Below are 23,020 nucleotides of genomic sequence, written 5' to 3' on the forward strand. Positions count from 1 at the left end.
TACAAGGGTCAGGACGTGACAATGGGTGAATTTGTTTGTTTTTTAAACATTGCCTGGATGTGCATTTAAAAAGATTATTTAAATTAATTTCAAATGTAGGTTACAACTTTCAATACAGATTGTCTGAATGGAGTTGAAGTGAGTTAATTAATCTAATCCACTGTACAAGTGTTGTCAGCTACTTAAATTGCAGTATGGCTCTTTACTGTTGAGCTTCCCCACTAGGCACAGACGTCATTTCAACATCTATTCCACGTTGGTTCTTGAAATGACGTGGAAACAACGTTGATTCAACCAGTGTGTGCCCAGTGGGTCAAGTCTGTTTTGTTTACCTCGATCTTCTCTGCACGTGGTTAGGGAGGGAGTGCTGGCGGATTAGCGCGCTCTGATCATCATAGTCTACGTGCTACCATAACAATAGTGAATGAAGAAAAGGCAGTTTAGGATACAGTTTTCTCCTCATTGCTCGTGTTTGTCAGTGTGAGAATCTCTCTCTCTGAATTTAAATCATCCTTCGGCCACTAACCATGTCTCTGTCAGGTTCGCAGACTCCAGAGGACGGCTTGTACGGTAAGGGTTTGGGGGACTGAGCTGGCCGGGGTGGTTACTTTGTGTCAATGTATAACAAATTATTTATTGTTTTTGGGTCAATGCAAAGTCGAGTCAATGATGATTGATTTGTGTGTTACTATCAAATGTTTCTAAAAGCCTTGTTACTGACCTAGGATGACTCTTTCACTGTGTTTACCATAGGGATTAACTATGTCCAAGTGTTTTTCTAGGTTACATTCTTTATAAATAATTCCAAAAGGGGTCATCAGGAAAATAACACTATTGATGTATAAATGATTATGTTCATCCTTAGGCCTATAACGCTTATTTGTTAGTAACAATCAATTAATGATGCATGAACATTGACCTTTTTCATTAGAAGAAGGTTGTTTGCTACATTTTACTTAATTCACACACAACGCTTATATAATCATTAACCATGACAGAATGCATGGATAGCGTGGACTAAAAGGGCAGGTTAGGGGAGAAACGTTAGCACACCCGTTTGGAGTTGTTGCAACTGACATGTCATTGTGTAAACGGATTTCATGACTCACCTTTTTCTATCTTCCTAAGCCAATTAAACCCGGGAGATTTCCCTGAGGCTTATAGCTCACCGTACAGTTTGCTTATAGCCTCAACAGTACATGGGTGTCACGATCGTCATTGTAATCATACTCAGACCAAGGCGCAGCGTACATAGAGTTCCACATCTTTATTAAATGAAACTCACAAAAACAATAAAGGTCAACGAACACGTGAAGCTATGGCGTGCTCACAGACAACTACACATAAACAAGATCACACAAAAACCAGTGGGGAAATGGCTGCCTAAATATGATCCCCAATCAGAGACAACGATAAACAGCTGCCTCTGATTGGGAACCATACCAGGCCAACATAGAACTAGACAACCTAGATAGGAACACCCCCCCTAGTCACACCCCGACCTAACCAAAATATAGAATAAAAAAGGCTCTCTATGGTCAGGGTGTGACAATGGGAGATGTTGTCCAGCTGTCAATGTATGTATAGACAACTCATACACAGATGGGAATAGTACATTGGACATGGTTGAACCGTAAACAGATTTATAAAGCCATAATATCTTGGACTTTAACGCAATGCTTTGGAACGAGCACAACAACACATTTGTGCTTTGTTTTTCAAGAACTAGGCCTATATTAACAGACATTACATAAACCTGATTGGCACTAATTCTATGGATGGATACTGGACTATCGACAGGCATTGGATATTGCTGCAGTGCAACATGGTCAAGGCCACAGAGAGAGAAAGAGAGAGAGAAACAGCAGGCTGGCAGCCAGTGATTATGTCATAACTCTCTTTCTCTGGGAGGAAAACGAGGGCAACAGCATAGTTTCCCCTCTGTGCTCTCTTCTCCACCCTCTCCTCTATTCATATGCCCTCTCCACTGTTACTATTTACATGATCTCTCACTTCCTTAAAGAAAATAAAAAAGGGGAAGAGACAAACAGAGGGGATGAGGGTTGATGATGTTTGCATACATGCATTCCAGAGAGAGAGTTAATGAGATAGGAGAGAGGAGAGGGTGGATCATCTCATACAGAAATAAGATCTTATGTAAGCAGGCGGCACTCTGTCAGGGCACTCTGTCAGGTCACTCTGACAGGGCACTCTGCCAGGGCACTCTGCCAGGGCACTCTGTCAGTGCTTGGTCCTGTTTGTTTGTGTGTGTTAGTGTGTGTTGTGTTCGTCCGTGTGCATGTGTTGCATGTGCTTATCATGGAACACTCAAACAATGCAACGGACTAGTTTCAGAGGGAGCAGTGATGAGATTATCATGTTAAAGACCAGAGACCAGTAGGTTTAAAGATAAGTGCTAAATGCATTTTAAGGAATATAGTTGTAGTTGTTATCATAATAAAATATATACAATTCACAACGTGATTCACACAATAAACAATGTTCACAATAGGCCTAGTTACATTTCCATATCTCTGGTAAATAGTCTATTAGTATTTCAATACCTTGGGTAAATAGTCTATGGGTATTTCAGTACCTCAGGTGCACCCATCTAATATCAATAATCACCGGTATATCACCAGATCAATTCAATATAGAACTTCGCTAGCACAGACTGGAATATGTCCGGGATTCATCCAATAACATTGAGGAGTTGACCACATCCCCGGCTTCTTCAATTAGTGCTACGACGACGTCTTCCCCACAGTGACCGTACGTACATATCCCAACCAGAAGCCATGGATTACAGGAAACATCCGCACTGAGCTAAAGGCTAGAGCTGCTGCTAATCCGGACTCTTATAACAAATCCCGCCGCAACCTCCGACGAGCCATCAAACTTGCAAACGTCAATGCAGGACTAATATCGAATCCTACTATGCCGGCCCTGACACTAGTCGGATGTGGCAGGGCTTGCAAACTATCACAGACTACAAAAGGATATCCGCCGCGAACTGCCCAGTGACGCGAGTCTACCAGATGACCTAAATGTACTGAACAAGAATAGAAATGCAACAAGTGTTGGTCCCATGCTGAAATAAAAGATCTCAGAAATGTTCAATGTGCACAAAAAGCTTATTTCTCTCAAATGCTGTGCACACATTGGTTATATCCTTGTTAGTGAGCATCTCTTCTTTGTCAAGACAATCCATCCACCAGACAGGTGTGGCATATCCAGAAGCTGATTAAATAGGATGATCATTACACAGGTGCACCTTCTGCTGAGGACAATAAAACGGCACTCTAAAATGTGCAGTTTTGTCACAACACAATGCCACAGATGACTCAAGTTTTGAGGGAGCGTGCAATTGGCATGATGACTGCAGGAATGTCCACCACAGCTGTTGCCAGAGTTAGAGAGAATTTGGCAGTACATCCAACTGGCTTCACAACTGCAGACCATGTGTAACCACGGCAGCCCAGGACCTCCATATCTGGCTTCTTCAACTGCGGGATCGTCTGAGACCAGCCACCCGGACAGCTGATGAAACTGTGGGTTTCTACAACTGAAGAATTTCTGCACAAACTGTCAGAAATCATCTCAGGGAAGCTCATCTGCGGGCTTGTCGTCCTCACTAGGGTCTTGAAGTTAGTATTGGCCCAGTAACGCGACGCAAACACAGTAGCTTAATTTGTGAAAAATTGTACTTAATAAGTAATGGTCCACAAACTCATTCAACCAGTCTCAGGACGAGCCCCAAATTAACTGTAGTATAGATCCATTACACTTTGTGATAAAAAATGGGAAAGGGGAACCAGGATTGTTTTATTTTATATTAATTAATATATACAGTAATATATAGTAATATATACATTACCAGTCAAAAGTTTGGACACACCTACTCATTCCAGGGTTTTTCTTTAGTTTGACTATTTTCTACAGTGTAGAATAATAGTGAAAACATCAAAACAATGAAATAACACATATGGAATCATGTAGTAACCCAACATTTTTTAAACAAATCAAAATATATTTTATATTTGAGATTCTTAAAGTAGCTCAAATAAGCATAGAGAAATGACAGTCCATCATTACTTTAAGACATGAAGGTCAGTTAATGCGGAAAATTTCAAGAACTTGGAAAGTTTCTTCAAGTGCAGTCATAAAAACCATCAAGCGCTTTGATGAAACTGCCTCTCATGAGGACTGCCAAAGGAAAGGAAGACCCAGAATTACCTCTGCTGCAGAAGACAAAATAAGCCCAAATAAATTCTTCATAGATTTCAAGTAACAGACACATCTCAACATGGTCGATTTGCTGCAAAGAAACCACTACTAAAGGACACTAATAAGAAAAATAGACTTGCTTGGGCTAAGAAACACTAGCAATGGACATTAGACAGGTGGAAATCTGTCCTTTGGTCTGATGAGTCCAAATTTGCGATTTTTGGTTCCAACCGCCACGTCTTTATGAGATGCAGAGTAGGTGAACGGATGATCTCCGTATGTGTGGTTCCCATCGTGAAGCAAGGAGGACGAGGTGTGATGACGTGGTGGTGCTTTGCTGGTGACACTGTCTGTGATTTGTTTAGAATTCAAGGCACACTTAACCAGTATGGCTACCACAGCGTTCTGCAGCGATACGCCATCCCATCCGGATTGCGCTTTGTGGGACTATCATTTGTTTTTCAACTGGACAATGACCCAACACATCTCCAGGCTGTGTAAGGGCTATTTGACCAAAAAGGAGAGTGATGGAGTGCTGCATCAGATGACCTGGCCCCACAATCTCCCGACCTCAACCCAATTGAGATGGTTTAAGATGAGTTGGAATGCAGTGAAGGAAAAGCAGCCAACAAGTCCTCAGCATATGTGGGAACTCCTTCAAGACAGTTGGAAAAGCACTCCAGGTGATATGTATATATATAAATATTGTATTACCCTACCTACTAACCCTATACTAATTAAAACCTGTAACTTATTCTAATCAATCAATCAAATGTATTTATGAAGCCCTTCTTACATAAGCTGTACAGAAACCCAGCCTAAAACACCAAACAGTAAATAATTCCACTACTTTAACCCTATCTGATCCTACCCCAGGCCAATGTCCTGAGAGGACGGGACACTACCACTCAACACACTCTGTAACTCTTCTGAAGTCAAATCTCATACCCCCCAAGTACTTCTCTGCAGCTGGCACCACAACATCTATTTTCTGTGATTCACGTTCCATTTCTGTGGTACAGTTGATAACCATTGCTATGAATGCTAAGCCAACCTTACTGAAGCATATGTCACTCATTGGTCTATCCCTCCCTGCTGGAACAGATCTACTATTCACAGGGATCCTCTCAGAATCCCTGACTACTGACCCATCCTCCTCTACTTTTTTCACTGCCTCAGCATACGACAACTTCTGAACTACTCTGACTCTAGCCACAACTTCTGCACTACTCTGACTCTAGCCACCTCAACCTGCCTCTCTCACACTGGACACTTCTGATCCCCAGCAACATGTGCACCCCTACAGCTGACACACAGAACATTATCCACCAAAACTACACAGTCCTCTATCCCATGCCTTCCTGCACACTTCCCACATCTTGGAATCTCCCTCCTGCACACAGCTGTGACATGACCATAAACGTTGCACCTGAAACAGTGCAGTGGATTCGCCACAAACACTCTAACAGGATAATTGCTATATTCTAACATGACCTTGTCAGGTAAAGACTCTGACTCAAAACTCAAAAGGACTGACAGTGACTCCTCTGTTTCACCACGCTCACCACCGGGTCTGCGTCACACCAAACGGTGGGCGTCACAAACACCAGGAATCTTCAACTTCAAATGCTCCACCTCCACACGTAATGCTACCCCAGTTTTCACTCCTTTCAATCGTGCCCTGTTCCTAAGAGCAAAGCAAAAAACAGATCTTGACCCAAGTTGCATCGCATGGAGTGCCTCCTCCCTCTGATCTGAAGAAACCCAAACAAACATCACAAGACCACTTTGTGTTACCTTCACCGCCTCAATAGAAAAGAAAAGCAAAGGCTAGATTTTTCAAGCAGAAATGTACTTCCTGTAACACAAACTCAAAAAAGTTCTGGGACACTGTAAAGTCCTTGGAGAATAAGATCACCTCCTCCCAGCTGCCCACTGCACTGAGGATAGGAAACTCTGTCAACACTGATAAATGCACTATAATTGAGAATTTCAATAAGCATTTTTCTACGGCTGGCCATGCTTTCCACATGGCTAACCCTACCCTGGTCAACAACACTGCACCCCCCACAGCAACTCGCCCAAGCCTTCCCCATTTCTCCTTCTCCCAAATTCAGTCAGCTGATGTTCTGAAAGAGCTGCAAAATCTGAACCCCTACAAATCAGCCGGGCTAGACAATCTGGACCCTTTCTTTCTAAAATGATCTGCCGAAATTGTTGCAACCCCTATTACTAGCCTGTTCAACCTCTCTTTCATGTCGTCTGAGATTCCTAAAGATTGGAAAGCAGCTGCAGCCATCCTCCTCTTCAAAGGGGGGGACACTCTTGACCCAAACTGCTACAGACCTATATCTATCCTACCCTGCCTTTCTAAAGTCTTCGAAAGCCAAGTCAACAAACAGATTACCGACCATTTCGAATCCCACCGCACCTTCTCCGCTATGCAATCTGGTTTCAGAGCTGGTCATGGGTGCACCTCAGCCACGCTCAAGGTCCTAAACGATATCTTAACCACCATCGATAAGAAACAATACTGTGCAGCCGTATTCATTGACCTGGCCAAGGCTTTCGACTCTGTCAATCACCACATCCTCATCAGCAGACTCAATAGCCTTGGTTTCTCAAATGATTGCCCCGCCTGGTTCACAACTACTTCTCTGATAGAGTTCAGTGTGTCAAATCTGAGGGCCTGTTGTCCGAACCTCTGGCAGTCTCTATGGGGGTGCCACAGGGTTAAATTCTTGGGCCAACAGACAATTAAAAAGCCTCTTTAGATCAAATCAAATGCTTTTGGTCGAGTACACATATTTTGCAGCTGTTATTGCAGGTACAGCGAAATCCTTATGTTAGTATACCTAACAATAGAAAACAACACAAGCAAATACAAAAAAAATTAATAAAGAAATGAAGAAATATAGTACCCGCAAAACACTAGTCTCAACGTCAACAGTGAAGAGGCGACTCCAGGATGCTGGTCATCTAGGCAGAGTTCCTCTGTCCAGTGTCTGTATTCTTTTGCCCATCTTAATCTTTTATTTTTATTGGCCAGTCTGAATTCTTCATTGCAACTCTGCCTAGAAGGTCAGAATCCTGGAGTCGCCTCTTCACTGTTGACGTTGAGACTGGTGTTTTGCGGGTACTATCTAATGAAGCTGCCAATTGAGGACTTGTGAGGTGTCTGTTACTCAAACTAGAAACTCTAATGTACTTCTCCTTTTGCTCAGTTGTGTACTGGGGCCTCCCACTCCTCTTTCTATTCTGGTTAGAGCCAGCTCGCGCGGTTCTGTGAAGGGAGTAGTACACAGCGTTGTACGAGATCTTCAGTTTCTTGGCAATTTCTCGAATGGAATAGCCTTCATTTCTCAGAACAAGAATAGACTGACGAGTTTCAGAATAAAAATATTTGTTTCTGGCTATTTTGAGCCTACTCAACTAGTCTAAAGAGGGCCAGTTTTATTGCTTCTTTAATCAGAAAATGATAAACTTGGATTAGCTAACACAACGTGCCACTGGAACACAGGAATGATGATTGCTGATAATGGGCCTCTGTACGCCTTTGAAGATATTCCGTAAAAAGTCTGCCGTTTCCAGCTACAATAGTCATTTACAAAATTTGCAATGTCTACACTATATTTCTGATCAATTTGATGTTATTTTAATGAACAAAAAAATGTATTTTCTTTCAAGAACAAGGAAATGTATAAGTGACCCCAAACCTTTGAACGGTAGTGTATATACAGTTGAAGTCGGAAGTTTTCATATACCTTAGCCAAATACATTTAAACTGAGTTTTTCACAATTCCTGACATTTAATCCAAGTAAAAATTCCCTGTCTTAGGTCAGTTAGGATTTGCTTCATTTTAAGAATGTGAAATGTCAGAATAATAGTAGAGTGAATAAATTATTTCAGCTTTTATTTCTTTCATCACATTCCCAGTGGGTCAGAAGTTTACATGCACTCAATTAGTATTTGGTAGCATTGCCTTTAAATTGTTTAACTGGGTCAAACGTTTCAGGTAGCCTTCCACAAGCTTCCCACAATAAGTTGGCCCATTCCTCCTGACAGAGCTGGTGTAACTGAATCAGGTTTGTAGAACTCCTTGCTCGCACGCGCTTTTTCAGTTCTGCCCACACATTTTCTATAGGATTGAGGTCAGGGCTTTGTAATGGCCACTCCAATACCTTGACTTTGTTGTCCTTAAGCCATTTTGCAACAACTTTGGAAGTATGCTTGGGGTCATTGTCCATTTGGAAGACCCATTTGCTACCAAGCTTGAACTTCCTGACTGATGTCTTGAGATGTTGCTTCAATATATCCACATAATTTTCACTCCCCATGATGCCATCTATTTTGTGAAGTGCACCAGTCCCTCCTGCAGAAAAGCACCCCCACAACATGATGCTGGCACCCCCGTGCTTCACAGTTGGGATGGTGTTCTTCAGCTTGCAAGCCTCCCCCTTTTTCCTCCAAACATAACGATATTCATTACGGCCAAACAGTTCTATTTTTCTCCAAAAAGTACGATCTTTGTCCCCATGCAGTTGCAAACCGTAGTCTAGCTTTTTTATGGCAGTTTTTGAGCAGTGGCTTCTTCCTGTCGATATAGGACTTGTTTTACTGTGGATATAGACACTTTTGTACCGGTTTCCTCCAGCATCTTCACAAGGTCCTTTGCTGTTGTTCTGGGATTGATTTTCACTTTTCACACCAAAGTACGTTCATCTCTAGGAGACAGAACGTGTCTCCTTCCTGAACGGTATGACGGCTGCATGGTCCCATGGTGTTTATACTTGCGTACTATTGGTTGTACAGATGAACGTGGTACCTTCAGGCATTTGGAAATTGCTCCCAAGGATGAACCAGACTTGTGGAGGTCTACAATAATTTTTCGGAGGTCTTGGCAGATTTCTTTTGATTTTCCCATGATGTCAAGCAAAGAGGCACTGAGTTTGAAGGTAGGCCTTGAAATACATCCACAGATACACCTCCAATTGACTCAAATGATGTCAATTAGCCTATCAGAAGCTTCTAAAGCCATGACATCAATTTCTGGAATTTTCCAAGCTGTTTAAAGGCACAGTCAATTTAGTGAATGTAAACTTCTGACCCACTGGAATTGTGATACAGTGAAATAATCTGTCTGTAAACAATTGTTGTAAAAATTACTTGTGTCATGCACAAAGTAAATGTCCTAACCGACTTGCCAAAACTATAGTTTGTTAACAAGAAATTTGTGGAGTGGTTGAAAAACGAGTTTTACTGAATACAACCTAAGTGAATGTAAACTTCCGACTTCAACTGTACATAGGGCAGCAGTCTCTAAGGTGCTGGTGAAAGACATGGATGTTAGCCGGCTAGTAACAGTGACTAAGTTCAGGGCAGGGTACTTGGAGCAGGCTGGCTAGTGGTGACTATTTAAAAATCTGATGGCCTGGAATTTTTCAGACTCTTGGTCCCAGCTTTGATGCACCTGTACTGTCTCTGCCTTCTAGATGGTAACGAGGTGAACAGGCCATGGCTCAGGTGGCTGAAGTCCTTCATGGTCTTCTGGGCCTTCCTATGACATAGCGTGCTGTAAATGCCTTGGAGGGCAGATTTATTTGTCTATTTTGAGTGTGCTCATGCTGTGTCCCTCACTTGCATGGCTGCTGGCTGATAGGCGGTTGCCAAACCCTCCTGGTTTAGCCTACAGTCTTCTAGAAATGGGGATTTAGTAAAGTTATTCCGGGAGATTGAAAAAGATTAACTGAAAAGTAAACTATGGAATGTTCCAGAATTAGCTCAGCTCTCAGTTTGCAACATTGCTGACAGGTTGCATGTCTCTGTCTCTGTCTCTGTCTCTGTCTCTCTCTCTCTCTCTCACACACACACACACACACACACAAACACACACACAAACACACACACACACACACAAACACACACACACACACACACACACACACACACACACACACACACACACACACACACACAGACTCGTGGGTGGAGCTGGAGGAGCTGCTATCAGCAGTGAGCAGCAGGGAGAGTCTGACAGGACCAGAACAGGACACAGCCTCCTGGGCCCTGCAGGGGGAGCTACAGAGGATCCTGCTAGAGGCACAACTCGAGAGTAAAGACTGGTTAGTAGCTGAGAGGAGTAATAACAGGTTAGCAGCTGAGAGGAGTAATAACAGGTTAGCAGCTGAGAGGAGTAATGACAGGTTAGCAGCTGAGAGGAGTAATAACAGGTTAGTAGCTGAGAGGAGTAATAACAGGTTAGCAGCTGAGAGGAGTAATGACAGGTTAGTAGCTGAGAGAGAAGTAATGACAGGTTAGTAGCTGAGAGGAGTAATGACAGGTTAGTAGCTGAGAGAAGTAAAGACAGGTTAGTAGCTGAGAGGACTAAAGACGGATTAGTAGCTGAGAGGAGTAATGACAGGTTAGTAGCTGAGAGGAGTAATAACAGGTTAGTAGCTGAGAGTAGTAATGACAGGTTAGTAGCTGAGAGGAGTAATGACAGGTTAGTAGCTGAGAGTAGTAATGACAGGTTAGTAGCTGAGAGGAGTAATGACAGGTTAGTAGCTGAGAGAGGAGTAATGACAGGTTAGTAGCTGAGAGGAGTAATGACAGGTTAGTAGCTGAGAGGAGTAATGACAGGTTAGTAGCTGAGAGGAGAAATAACAGGTTAGCAGCTTAGAGAGGAGTAATGACAGGTTAGTAGCTGAGGGAGGAGTAATGACATCATTTTTACATTTTAGTCATTTAGCAGACGCTCTTATCCAGAGCAACTTACAGTAGTGAATACATACATTTCATTTTAAGCATTTTTTTATTTTTTTTTGTACTGGCCACCCGTGGGAATCGAACCCACAACCCTGGCATTGCACACACCATGCTGGCGTTGCAAACCCCATGCTCTACCAACTGAGCCACAGGGAAGGCAGGTTAGTACCTGAGATAGGAGTAAAGACAGGTTAGTAGCTGAGAGGAGGAAAGACAGGTTAGTAGCTGAGAGGAGTAATGACAGATTAGTAGCTGAGAGGAGGAAAGACAGGTTAGTAGCTGAGAGGAGTAATGACAGATTAGTAGCTGAGAGGAGTAATGACAGGTTAGTAGCTGAGAGAGGAGTAATGACAGGTTAGTAAATGAGAGGAGGATTAATGACAGGTTAGTAGCTGAGAGAGGAGTCATGACAGATTAGAAGCTGAGGGAGGAGTAATGACAGGTTAGTAGCTGAGAGGAGTAACGACGGGTTAGTAGCTGAGAGGAGTAATGACAGGTTAGTAGCTGAGAGAGGAGTAATAACAGGTTAGCAGCTGAGAGGATTAATGACAGGTTAGTAGCTGAGAGGAGTAATGACAGGTTAGTAGCTGAGAGAGGAGTAATGACAGGTTAGTAGTTGAGAGAGGAGTCATGACAGATTAGAAGCTGAGGGAGGAGTAATGACAGGTTAGTAGCTGAGAGGAGTAATGACAGGTTAGTAGCTGAGAGGAGTAATGACAGGTTAGTAGCTGAGAGAAGTAATGACAGGTTAGTAGTTGAGAGAGGAGTCATGACAGATTAGAAGCTGAGGGAGGAGTAATGACAGGTTAGTAGCTGAGAGGAGTAACGACGGGTTAGTAGCTGAGAGGAGTAATGACAGGTTAGTAGCTGAGAGGAGTAATGACAGGTTAGTAGCTGAGAGAAGTAATGACAGGTTAGTAGCTGAGAGGAGTAATGACAGGTTAGTAGCTGAGAGAGGAGTAATGACAGGTTAGTAGCTGAGAGGAGTAATGACAGGTTAGCAGCTGAGAGGAGTAATGACAGGTTAGTAGCTGAGAGGAGTAATGACAGGTTAGTAGCTGACAGGAGTAATGACAGGTTAGTAGCTGAGAGGAGTAATGACAGGTTAGTAGCTGAGAGAGGAGTAATGACAGGTTAGTAGCTGAGAGGAGTAATGACAGGTTAGCAGCTGAGAGGAGTAATGACAGGTTAGTAGCTGAGAGGAGTAATGACAGGTTAGTAGCTGAGAGAGGAGTAATGACAGGTTAGTAGCTGAGAGAGGAGTCATGACAGATTAGTAGCTGAGAGAGGAGTAATGACAGGTTAGTAGCTGAGAGGAGTAATGACAGGTTAGTAGCTGAGAGGAGTAATGACAGGTTAGTAGCTGAGAGAGGAGTAATGACAGGTTAGTAGCTGAGAGAGGAGTCATGACAGATTAGTAGCTGAGAGAGGAGTAATGACAGGTTAGTAGCTGAGAGGAGTAATGACAGGTTAGTAGATGAGAGGAGTAATGACAGGTTAGTAGCTGAGAGGAGTAATGACAGGTTAGTAGCTGAGAGGAGTAATGACAGGTTAGTAGCTGAGAGAGGAGTAATGACAGGTTAGTAGCTGAGAGGAGTAATGACAGGTTAGTAGATGAGAGGAGTAATGACAGGTTAGTAGCTGAGAGGAGTAATGACAGGTTAGTAGCTGAGAGAGGAGTAATCACAGGTTAGTAGATGAGAGGAATAATGACAGGTTAGTAGCTGAGAGAGGAGTAATGACAGGTTAGTAGCTGAGAGGAGTAATGACAGGTTAGTAGATGAGAGGAGTAATGACAGGTTAGTAGCTGAGAGAGGAGTAATGACAGGTTAGTAGCTGAGAGAGGAGTAATGACAGGTTAGTAGCTGAGAGGAGTAATGACTGGTTAGTAGCTGAGAGGAGTAATGACAGGTTAGTAGCTGAGTGAGGAGTAATGACAGGTTAGTAGATGAGAGGAGTAATGACTGGTTAGTAGCTGAGAGAAGAGTTTTCACAGGTTAGTAACTGAGGGAAGAGTAATGACAGCTTCGTAGCTGAGAGGAGTAAAGACAGGTTAGTTGCTGAGAGAGGAGTAATGACAGGTTAGTAGCTGAGAGGTGTAAACACAGGTTAGTAGCTGACAGGAGAAATGACAGGTTAGTAGCTGAGAGGTGTAAAGACAGGTTAGTAGCTGAGATGAGTAATGACAGGATAGTAGCTGAGAGAGTAGTAATGACAGGTTAGTAGCTCAGAGGAGTAATTACAGGTTAGCAGCTGAGAGGAGTAAAGGCGGGTCAGTAGCTGAGAGGAGTAATGACAGGTTAGTAGCTGAGAGGAATAATGACAGGTTAGTAGCTGAGAGGAGTAATGACAGGTTAGTAGCTGAGAGAGGAGTAATGACTGGTTAGTAGCTGAGAGAGTAGTAATGACAGGTTAGTAGCTGAGAGGAGTAATGACATGTTAGTAGCTGAGAGGAGTAATGACAGGTTAGTAGCTGAGAGAAGTAAAGATGGGTTAGTAGCTATGAGGAGTAATGACAGGTTACTAGCTGAGAGGAGTAATGACAGGTTAGTAGCTGAGAGAGTAGTAATGACAGGCTCGTAGCTGAGAGGAGTAAAGACAGGTTATTAGCTGAGAGGAGTAATGTCAGGTTAGTAGCTGAGAGGAGTAATCACAGGTTAGTAACTGAGGGAGGAGTAATGACAGCTTAGTAGCTGAGAGGACTAAAGACGGATTAGTAGCTGAGAGAGGAGTAAAGACAGGTTAGTTGCTGAGAGAGGAGTAATGACAGGTTAGTAGCTGACAGGAGTAATGACAGGTTAGTAGCTGAGAGCAGTAATGACAGGTTAGCAGCTAAGAGGAGTAATGACAGGTTAGTAGCTGACAGGAGTAATGACAGGTTAGTAGCTGAGAGGAGAAATGGCAGGTTAGTAGCTGAGAGGAGTAATGACAGGTTAGTAGCTGAGAGTAGTAAAGACGGGTTAATAGCTGAGAGTAGTAATGACAGGTTAGTAGCTGAGAGGAGTAATGACAGGTTAGTAGCTCAGAGGAGTAATTACAGGTTAGCAGCTGAGAGGAGTAAAGGCGGGTCAGTAGCTGAGAGGAGTAATGACAGGTTAGTAGCTGAGAGGAATAATGACAGGTTAGTAGCTGAGAGGAGTAATGACAGGTTAGTAGCTGAGAGAGGAGTAATGACTGGTTAGTAGCTGAGAGAGTAGTAATGACAGGTTAGTAGCTGAGAGGAGTAATGACATGTTAGTAGCTGAGAGGAGTAATGACAGGTTAGTAGCTGAGAGAAGTAAAGATGGGTTAGTAGCTATGAGGAGTAATGACAGGTTACTAGCTGAGAGGAGTAATGACAGGTTAGTAGCTGAGAGAGTAGTAATGACAGGCTCGTAGCTGAGAGGAGTAACGACAGGTTATTAGCTGAGAGGAGTAATGTCAGGTTAGTAGCTGAGAGGAGTAATCACAGGTTAGTAACTGAGGGAGGAGTAATGACAGCTTAGTAGCTGAGAGGAGTAAAGACAGGTTAGTTGCTGAGAGAGGAGTAATGTCAGATTAGTAGCTGAGAGGAGTAAAGACAGGTTAGTAGCTGACAGGAGTAATGACAGGTTAGTAGCTGAGAGGAGTAATGACAGGTTAGTAGCTGAGAGGAGTAATGACAGGTTAGTAGCTGAGAGGAGTAATGACAGGTTAGTAGCTGAGAGTAGTAATGACAGGTTAGTAGCTGACAGGAGTAATGACAGGTTAGTAGCTGAGAGGAGTAATGACAGGTTAGTAGCTGAGGGAGGATTAATGACAGGTTAGTAGCTGAGAGGAGTAATGACAGGTTAGTAGCTGAGAGGACTAAAGACGGATTAGTAGCTGAGAGAGGAGTAAAGACAGGTTAGTTGCTGAGAGAGGAGTAATGACAGGTTAGTAGCTGACAGGAGTAATGACAGGTTAGTAGCTGAGAGCAGTAATGACAGGTTAGCAGCTAAGAGGAGTAATGACAGGTTAGTAGCTGACAGGAGTAATGACAGGTTAGTAGCTGAGAGGAGAAATGGCAGGTTAGTAGCTGAGAGGAGTAATGACAGGTTAGTAGCTGAGAGTAGTAAAGACGGGTTAATAGCTGAGAGTAGTAATGACAGGTTAGTAGCTGAGAGGAGTAATGACAGGTTAGTAGCTGAGAGGAGTAAAGACAGGTTAGTTGCTGAGAGAGGAGTAATGACAGGTTAGTAGCTGACAGGAGTAATGACAGGTTAGTAGCTGAGAGCAGTAATGACAGGTTAGCAGCTAAGAGGAGTAATGACAGGTTAGTAGCTGACAGGAGTAATGACAGGTTAGTAGCTGAGAGAGGAGTAAAGATCGGTTAATAGCTGAGAGTAGTAATGACAGGTTAGTAGCTGAGAGAAAGGTATCGACAGTTTAGCAGCTGAGAGAGTTGTAATGACAAGTTAGTAGCTGAGAGGAGTAATGACAGGTTAGTAGCTGAGAGTTGTAATGACAAGTTAGTAGCTGAGAGGAGTAATAACAGGTTAGTAGCTGAGAGAGGAGTAATGACAGGTTAGTAGCTGAGAGGAGTAATGACAGGTTAGTAGCTGAGAGAGGAGTAATGACAGGTTAGTAGCTGAGAGGAGTAATGACAGGTTAGTAGCTGAGAGGAGTAATGACAGGTTAGTAGCTGAGAGGAGTAAAGACAGGTTAGTAGCTGAGAGAGGAGTAATGACAGGTTAGTAGCTGAGAGGAGTAATGACAGGTTAGTAGCTGAGAGGAGTAATGACAGGTTAGTAGCTGAGAGAGGAGTAATGACAGGTTAGTAGCTGAGAGAGGAGTAATGACAGGTTAGTAGCTGAGAGAGGAGTAATGACAGGTTAGTAGCTGAGAGGAGTAATGACAGGTTAGTAGCTGAGAGGAGTAATGACAGGTTAGTAGCTGAGAGGAGTAATGACAGGTTAGTCGCTGAGAGGAGTAATGACATGTTAGTAGATGGGAGGAGTAATGACAGGTTAGTCGCTGAGACAGGAGCAATGACAAGTTAGTAGATGGGAGGAGTAATGACAGGTTAGTAGCCTACACCAACAGAAATAAGACAAGCTTTATGCCCCTCTTGCACTCTCTCCCTCTTTCTTTCTCTGTCTCCCTCTTTTTCTCTCCCACTCTGTGCGTGTGTGTGTGTGTGTGTGTGTGTGTGTGTGTGTGTGTGTGTGTGTGTGTGTGTTGTTACTGAGAAGTCCTGTTGATTTGCTCTCTGTGTTCAGTCCTCCACAGGTGGTGACTCCTCCACAGACCGTTGCTACCCCTCCCCACAGTGAAGGCAGTAGCAGTACAGACTGTGTTACCATACAGGTACTAAACAAACACACATCACATTCACATCACATCTTTTACTGTAGCATTAGCAAGCCTTTGCTATTAGATAGCTTTAACACCACACAAGTCAGTGTTTTCATGATGGCAAATGTACTTATTAAATTACATTTAACTTTACCTCTCTTCTCCCGTCTCAGTCCGAAGAAGAAGGGGAGAGGGGGCTGACTGAGTGGGTATGGGACTGGTCCAGTCGGCCTGAGAACCTTCCACCAAAGTAAGAACCTACGCATATAATTGGAATGACTCCAAATTGATTTTCACCGTAATTCATTCTAATTCCATTGACCTTCCTTGACCAGTTGCTATGTGAACACATTAACTAACATACACACAGTACTTGGCTGCTTAGAACAAGCACTGACTCGCGAGGGGCCTGTGGATGTGCTAGAGGGAATGTAGTTCTTATTTTAATACATAATGAATAAAACTGTGTACAATAGCATTGAAACCTGACAGATAATATCTCTCCGTTACGTCTGAACATGACATATGATTGTCTTTTCATGGTATGAGACTACAGAATTTCTCCTGAGAAATCTCCTTTTATCTTGAGGAAAAAGACAAACCAAAATGTTTCATTTATGTCTTCCCCCTCTCTCCTTCTCTTCCTCCTTTCCTTCTATCTATGTTCCCATTTCTCTTGATCTCTCTAAATCTCTTTCTTTCTTCATCTCCCTTGTTTGCCTTCCCCCCATCTCGCTCACTCCCCCAGGGAGTTTGTGTTCCAGCACCCGAAGCAGCAGTCAGGCTCCCTGAGTGTAAGGAAGAGTGAGGTGATGAAGAGAGGCCTGTTCTCCTCCGACGTCCTCATGATCCTCATCCCCTCACTGCTGGTCTCACACCTTCTCACACTGGGAGTGGGGTAAGACACACACACACATACTACCGTTCAAAAGTTTGGGGTCACTTAGAAATGTCTTTGTTTTTGAAAGAAAAGCACATATTTTTGTTCATTAAAATAACGTCAAATTAATCAGAAATACAGTGTAGACAATGTTAATGTTGTAAATGACTATTGTAGCTGGAAACGGCAGATTTGTTAATGGAATATCTACATAGGCGTACAGAAGCCCATTATCAGCCACCATCACTCCTGTGTTCCAATGGGACGTTGTGTTAGCTAATCCAAGTTTATAACTTTAAAAGTCTAATTGATCATTAGAAAACCCTTTTGCAATTATGTTAGCACAGCTGAAAACTGTTGTTCTAATTAAAGATGCAATAACACTGGCCTTCTTTATTAGACTAGTTGAGAATCTGGAGCATCAGCATTTGTGGGTTCGATTACAGGCTCAAAATTGCCAGAAACAAATAACTTTCTTCTGAAACTCCGTCTATTCATGTTCTGAGAAATGAAGGCTATTCCATGCGAGAAATCACCAAGAAACTGAAGATCTCGTACAATGCTCTGTACTACTCCCTCGACAGAACAGCGCAAACTGGCTCTAACCAGAATAGAAAGAGGAGTGGGAGGCGCCGGTGCACAACTGAGCAAGAGGACAAGTACATTAGAGTGTCTAGTTTGAGAAACAGACGCCTCACAAGTCCTCAACTAGCAGCTTCATTAAATAGTACCCGCAAAACACCAGTCTCAACGTCAACAATGAAGAGGCGACTCCAGGATGCTGGCCTTCAGGCAGAGTTCCTCTATCCAGTGTCTGTGTTCTTTTGCCCATCTTAATCTTTTGTTTTTATTGGCCAGTCTGAGATATGGCTTTTTCTTTGCAACTCAGCCTAGAAGGCCAGCATCCCAGAGTCGCTTCTTCCCTGTTGACATTGAGACTGGTGTTTTGCAGGTACTATTTTATGAAGCTGCCAGTTTCTCAAACTAGACACTCTAATGTACTTGTCCTCTTGCTCAGTTGTGCACCGGGGCCTCCCACTCCTCTTTCTATTCTGGTTAGTGCCAGTTTGTGCTGTTCTGTGAAGGGATTAGTATACAGCGTTGTACGAGATCTTCTGTTTCTTGGCAATTTCTCGCATGGAATAGCCTTCATTTCTCAGAACAAGAATAGACTGATGAGTTTCAGAAGAAAGTCTTTGTTTCTGGACATTTTGTGCCTGTAATCGAACGCACAAATGCTGATTCTCCAGATATTCAACTAGTCTAAAGAAGGCCAGTTTTATTGCTTCTTTAATCAGGACAACAGTTTTCAGCTGTGCCAACATAATTGCAAAAGGGTTTTCTAATGATCAATAAGCCTTTTAAAATGATAAACTTGGATTAGCTAGCACAACGTGTCATTGGAACACAGGAGTGATGATGGTTGCTGATAATGGACCTCTGTACGCCTATGTAGATATTCCATAACAAATCTGCTGTTTCCATCTACAATAGTCATTTACAACATTAACAATGTCTACACATTATTTCTGATCAATTTGATGTTATTTTAATGGCCCCAAAAAATAATTATTTAAAAAACAAAGACATTTCTAAGTAACCCCAAACTTTTGAATGGTAGTGTATATATATAACAGAGAAGTACAGGACATATTAGCTACCAGCAGAGATAATGGGATGCAGTTTGTCTTAGTAATGATAATGAAGTAGCCTACTATTTGGCCACCACCACCTGACTGTTTCCTAATGGCAGCAATCTGTTTTTATACAACAACCAGGTAAATGTGGTTAAAAAAATTGCAGATTAAAGTTATAAGTATAAGTATTGTGTTGTCAATATTAGCAGTATATTTCTCTCTCCCTTTCTCAGGATATACATAGGGAAGCGATTGGCTGCCTCCACAACTAGCACTCTGTGACATGTGCTCCAGGACAGCGCTCCCATTTGTTGATGGCAGACCAATAGGAATGCCAGCCCTTGCCACAACACACCTGTTGCCCCCCTCTCTCCCTGTCATGGGGCAACATAGGACCAGGCCTTTCTTTACCACTGTCTCTCTGTCTGTCTCTCTATGTCTGTCTGTCTGTCCACCACCCACCAGCACTTTGTGTGTCTGTCCATCAGTCAGTCACCCAGCATCTCTGAATCTGTGATTGTCCCAGGGCCAGAGAGAGTGTGTGTGTGTGTGTGTGTGTGTGTGGGTGTGTGTGTGTGTGTGTGTGTGTGTGTGTGTGTGTGTGTGTGTGTGTGTGTGTGTATGTGTGTATGTGTGTGTGTGTGTGTGTGTGTGTGTGTGTGTGTGTGTGTGTGTGTGTGTGTGTGTGTGTGTGTCAGGGCCGGAGAGAGACTGCTATACAGACATTGTGTTAATAACTCAGACTGAGATCACTATTACTTTACCAGCAGAGTAACACTGATCTCAGTAAACTAACAGAGAGAAATGAGTGATGAGATGGAGAGAGAAAAAGGAGAGAGAAAGGAGAGAGAAAAAAGAGAGTAACGCCTCACTAAATCCCCATGGAAGGTGTGAGCAGGGCGTTGAAGAAATGGGGTATATAGTCCAATGCTTGCCCAAATTTAAACCAAAATCGAATTCTGGTGAAAGAAAGTCCCCAACAGTATATCTTTATATGTATGACTTTGGCCACCAATAATATGTGTCAGAAATAACAGATCTGTGATAAGCCCGTGTGGTTTGTATAACGTTGAGGAATGGTTTGTATAACGCTCTAAGTGGTTTATGACAACACAGGTGGCGCTGGTTGTTTTCGTTGTCCTCTATAACCATCTGACTGTTTAAACCCTGAACTGTTTGAAGGACCATAAGCCCATTAAACTTCATTCCTCATACAGCTCCTCATGCCTGTGGTCCATTTGTCTCTCTTACTACATCGTTCCTTTTTTATACACTTTTATTGTGTTTGGTTACGCAATCATTTTATCCTAATAATGATACAAGTGCTAGAGAGCTGTGACATAATAACATATACGGTACCAGTCAAAAGTTTGGACACACCTACCGTAATTTCCGGACTATTAAGCCCACCTGAATATAAGCCGCACCCACTGAATTCAATTTTTTTAAATATTTTGAACATAAATAAGCCGCACATGTCTATAAGCCGCAGGTGCCTACCGGTACATTGAAACAAATGAACTTTACACAGGCTTTAACGAAACACGGCTTGTAACAAAAATAAATAGGCTTTAACGAAACACGGCTTGTAACAAAAAATACAAAATTAGCAGTAAGCTTTAGTTGTCTTTTTGCACCGAGTCAATTCCTCACACTGCTGTTTCCAACGTCTTATCATCGACTCATTAAGACCAAGCTCCCGTGCAGCAGCTCTATTTCCCTTTCCAACAGCCAGATCAATCGCCTTCAACTTGAAAGCTGCATCATATGCATTTCTCCGTGTCTTTGCCATGATGAGGGTGACAAAATGACTACCGTAATCAGAATGATGGGAAGTTTGAGAGCGCTCGATTTAATCTAAACAGTAAACAAAAAAAGTTGTTTGACCTTAACCCGTTCGGCAATTTCATTGGTCTAATGAAAGCTTCATACCGCCAAAAAACTGAGCACGTCACAGAATGTGTTTTTTTGGGAGAAAAAAAATTGAAAGCGGGAAAAATCCATATATTAGCCGCGTCATTGTTTAAGCCGCGGGGTTGAAAGCGTGGGAAAAAGTTGCGGCTTATAGTCCGGAATTTACAGTACTCATTTAAGGGTTTTTCTTTATTTTTTACTATTTTCTACATTGTAGAATAAAAGTGAAGACGTCCAAACTATGATGTTACACATATGGAATCATGTAGTTACCAAAAAAGTGTTAAACAAATCAAAATATATTTTATATTTGAGATTCTTCAAAGTAGCCACCCTTGGCCTTGATGACAGCTTTGCACACTCTTGGCATTCTCTCAACCAGTTTAATGAGGTAGTCACCTGGAATGTATTTCAATTAACAGGTGGACCTTGTTAAAAGTTAATATGTGGAATTTCTTTCCTCCTTAATAAGTTTGAGTCAATCAGTTGTGTTGTTTTTTTAATTTATTTTTTGTTTCACCTTTATTTAACCAGGTAGGCAAGTTGAGAACAAGTTCTCATTTACAAGTGCGACCTGGCCAAGATAAAGCAAAGCAGTTGTCACGTCCTGACCAGTAAAGGGGCTGTTTGTTATTGAAGTTTGGTCAGGGTGTGGCAGGGGGTGTTTGTTTAGGGTGTTTCGGGGTTGTTTGGGTTATGTTCTATGTTAGTGTATTTCTATGTTATTTCTAGTTGGTCTATTTTTATGTGGTGTTTATTGGGTTGACCTTCAATTGGAGGCAGCTGCTTCTTGTTGCCTCTGATTGAAGGTCCTATTTATAGGGGGGTTTGTTCTATGGGGGTTTGTGGGTAGTTATTTCCTGGTTTAGTGTTTGTTGCACCTGACGGGACTGTTTGGAGTCGTTTGTTTTGTATACGTGTTTATTTTGTTTTTCCTTCTTCAAATAAAAAAAGATGAGTATTCATTTTCCAGCTGCGTTTTGGTCCACTCCTTACGACAATTGTGACAGCAGTTTGACACATACAACAACACAGAGTTACAGATGGAGTAAAACAAACATACAGTCAATAATACAGTAGAAAAATAAGTCTATATACAATGTGAGCAAATGAGGTGAGATAAGGGAGGTAAATGTAAAAAAAGGCCATGGTGGCAAAGTAAATCCAATATAGCAAGTAAAACACTGGAATGGTAGATTTGCAGTGGAAGAAAGTGCAAAGTAGAAATATAAATAATGGGGTGCAAAGGAGCAAAATAAATAAATAAATACATACAGTAGGGGAAGAGGTAGTTGTTTGGGATAAATTATAGATGGGCTATGTACAGGTGCAGTAATCTGTGAGCTGCTCTGACAGCTGGTGCTTAAAGCAAGTGAGGGAGATAAGTGTTTCCAGTTTCAGAGATTTTTGTAGTTCATTCAAGTCATTGGCAGCAGAGAACTGGAAGGAAAGTCAGCCGAAGGAGGAATTGGCTTTGGGGGTGACCAGAGAGATATACCTGCTGGAGCGCGTGCTACGGGTGGGTGCTGCTATGGTGACCAGCGAGCTGAGATAAGGCGGGACTTTACCTAGCAAGGTCTTGTAGATGACCTGGAACCAGTGGGTTTGGCGACAAGTATGAAGCGAGGGCCAGCCAACAAGAGCGTACAGATCGCAGTGGTGGGTAGTATATGGGGCTGTGGTGACAAAACGGATGGCACTGTGATAGACTGCATCCAATTTATTGAGTAGGGTATTGTAGGCTATTTTGTAAATGACATCGCCGAAGTCGAGGACCGGTAGGATGGTCAGTTTTACGAGGGTATGTTTGGCAGCATGAGTGAAGGATGCTTTGTTGCGAAATAGGAAGCCAATTCTAGATTTAACTTTGGATTGGAGATGTTTGATGTGAGTCTGGAAGGAGAGTTTACAGTCTAACCAGACACCTAGGTATTTGTAGTTGTCCACATATTCTAAGTCAGAACCGTCCAGAGTAGTGATGCTGGACGGGCGGGCAGGTGCAGGCAGCGATCAGTTGAAGAGCATGCATTTCGTTTTACTTGTATTTAAGAGAAGTTGGAGGCCATGGAAGGAGAGTTGTATGGCATTGAAGCTCATCTGGAGGGTTGTTAACACATTGTCCAAAGAAGGGCCAGAAGTAAACAGAATGGTGTCGGCCGAAGGAGGAATTGTCGTCTCTGTAGAGGTGAATCAGAGACTCACCAGCAGCAAGAGCGACATCATTGATGTATACAGAGAAGAGAGTTGGCTCAAGAATTGAACCCTGTGGCACCCCCATAGAGACTGCCAGAGGTTGTGACA

At 42.7% G+C, this 23,020-nt stretch overlaps 1 protein-coding gene across 1 annotated transcript; it reads left to right on the plus strand.

The window, feature by feature from the left end:
* Positions 1-360: 360 nt before the first annotated feature.
* On the plus strand, positions 361-19,402 carry LOC115149351 (BCL2/adenovirus E1B 19 kDa protein-interacting protein 3). The gene is made up of 6 exons (XM_029692151.1): positions 361-570; positions 10,206-10,350; positions 16,213-16,300; positions 16,462-16,538; positions 17,037-17,186; positions 19,039-19,402. The coding sequence occupies exons 1-6, from the start codon at positions 528-530 to the stop codon at positions 19,085-19,087; spliced, it is 552 nt and encodes a 183-aa protein (XP_029548011.1). The 5' UTR covers positions 361-527; the 3' UTR covers positions 19,088-19,402.
* The last annotated feature ends 3,618 nt before the right edge of the window (positions 19,403-23,020 follow it).

The sequence above is a fragment of the Salmo trutta genome, chromosome 15, assembly GCF_901001165.1.
Source record: "Salmo trutta chromosome 15, fSalTru1.1, whole genome shotgun sequence".
Lineage (NCBI taxonomy): Eukaryota > Metazoa > Chordata > Actinopteri > Salmoniformes > Salmonidae > Salmo > Salmo trutta.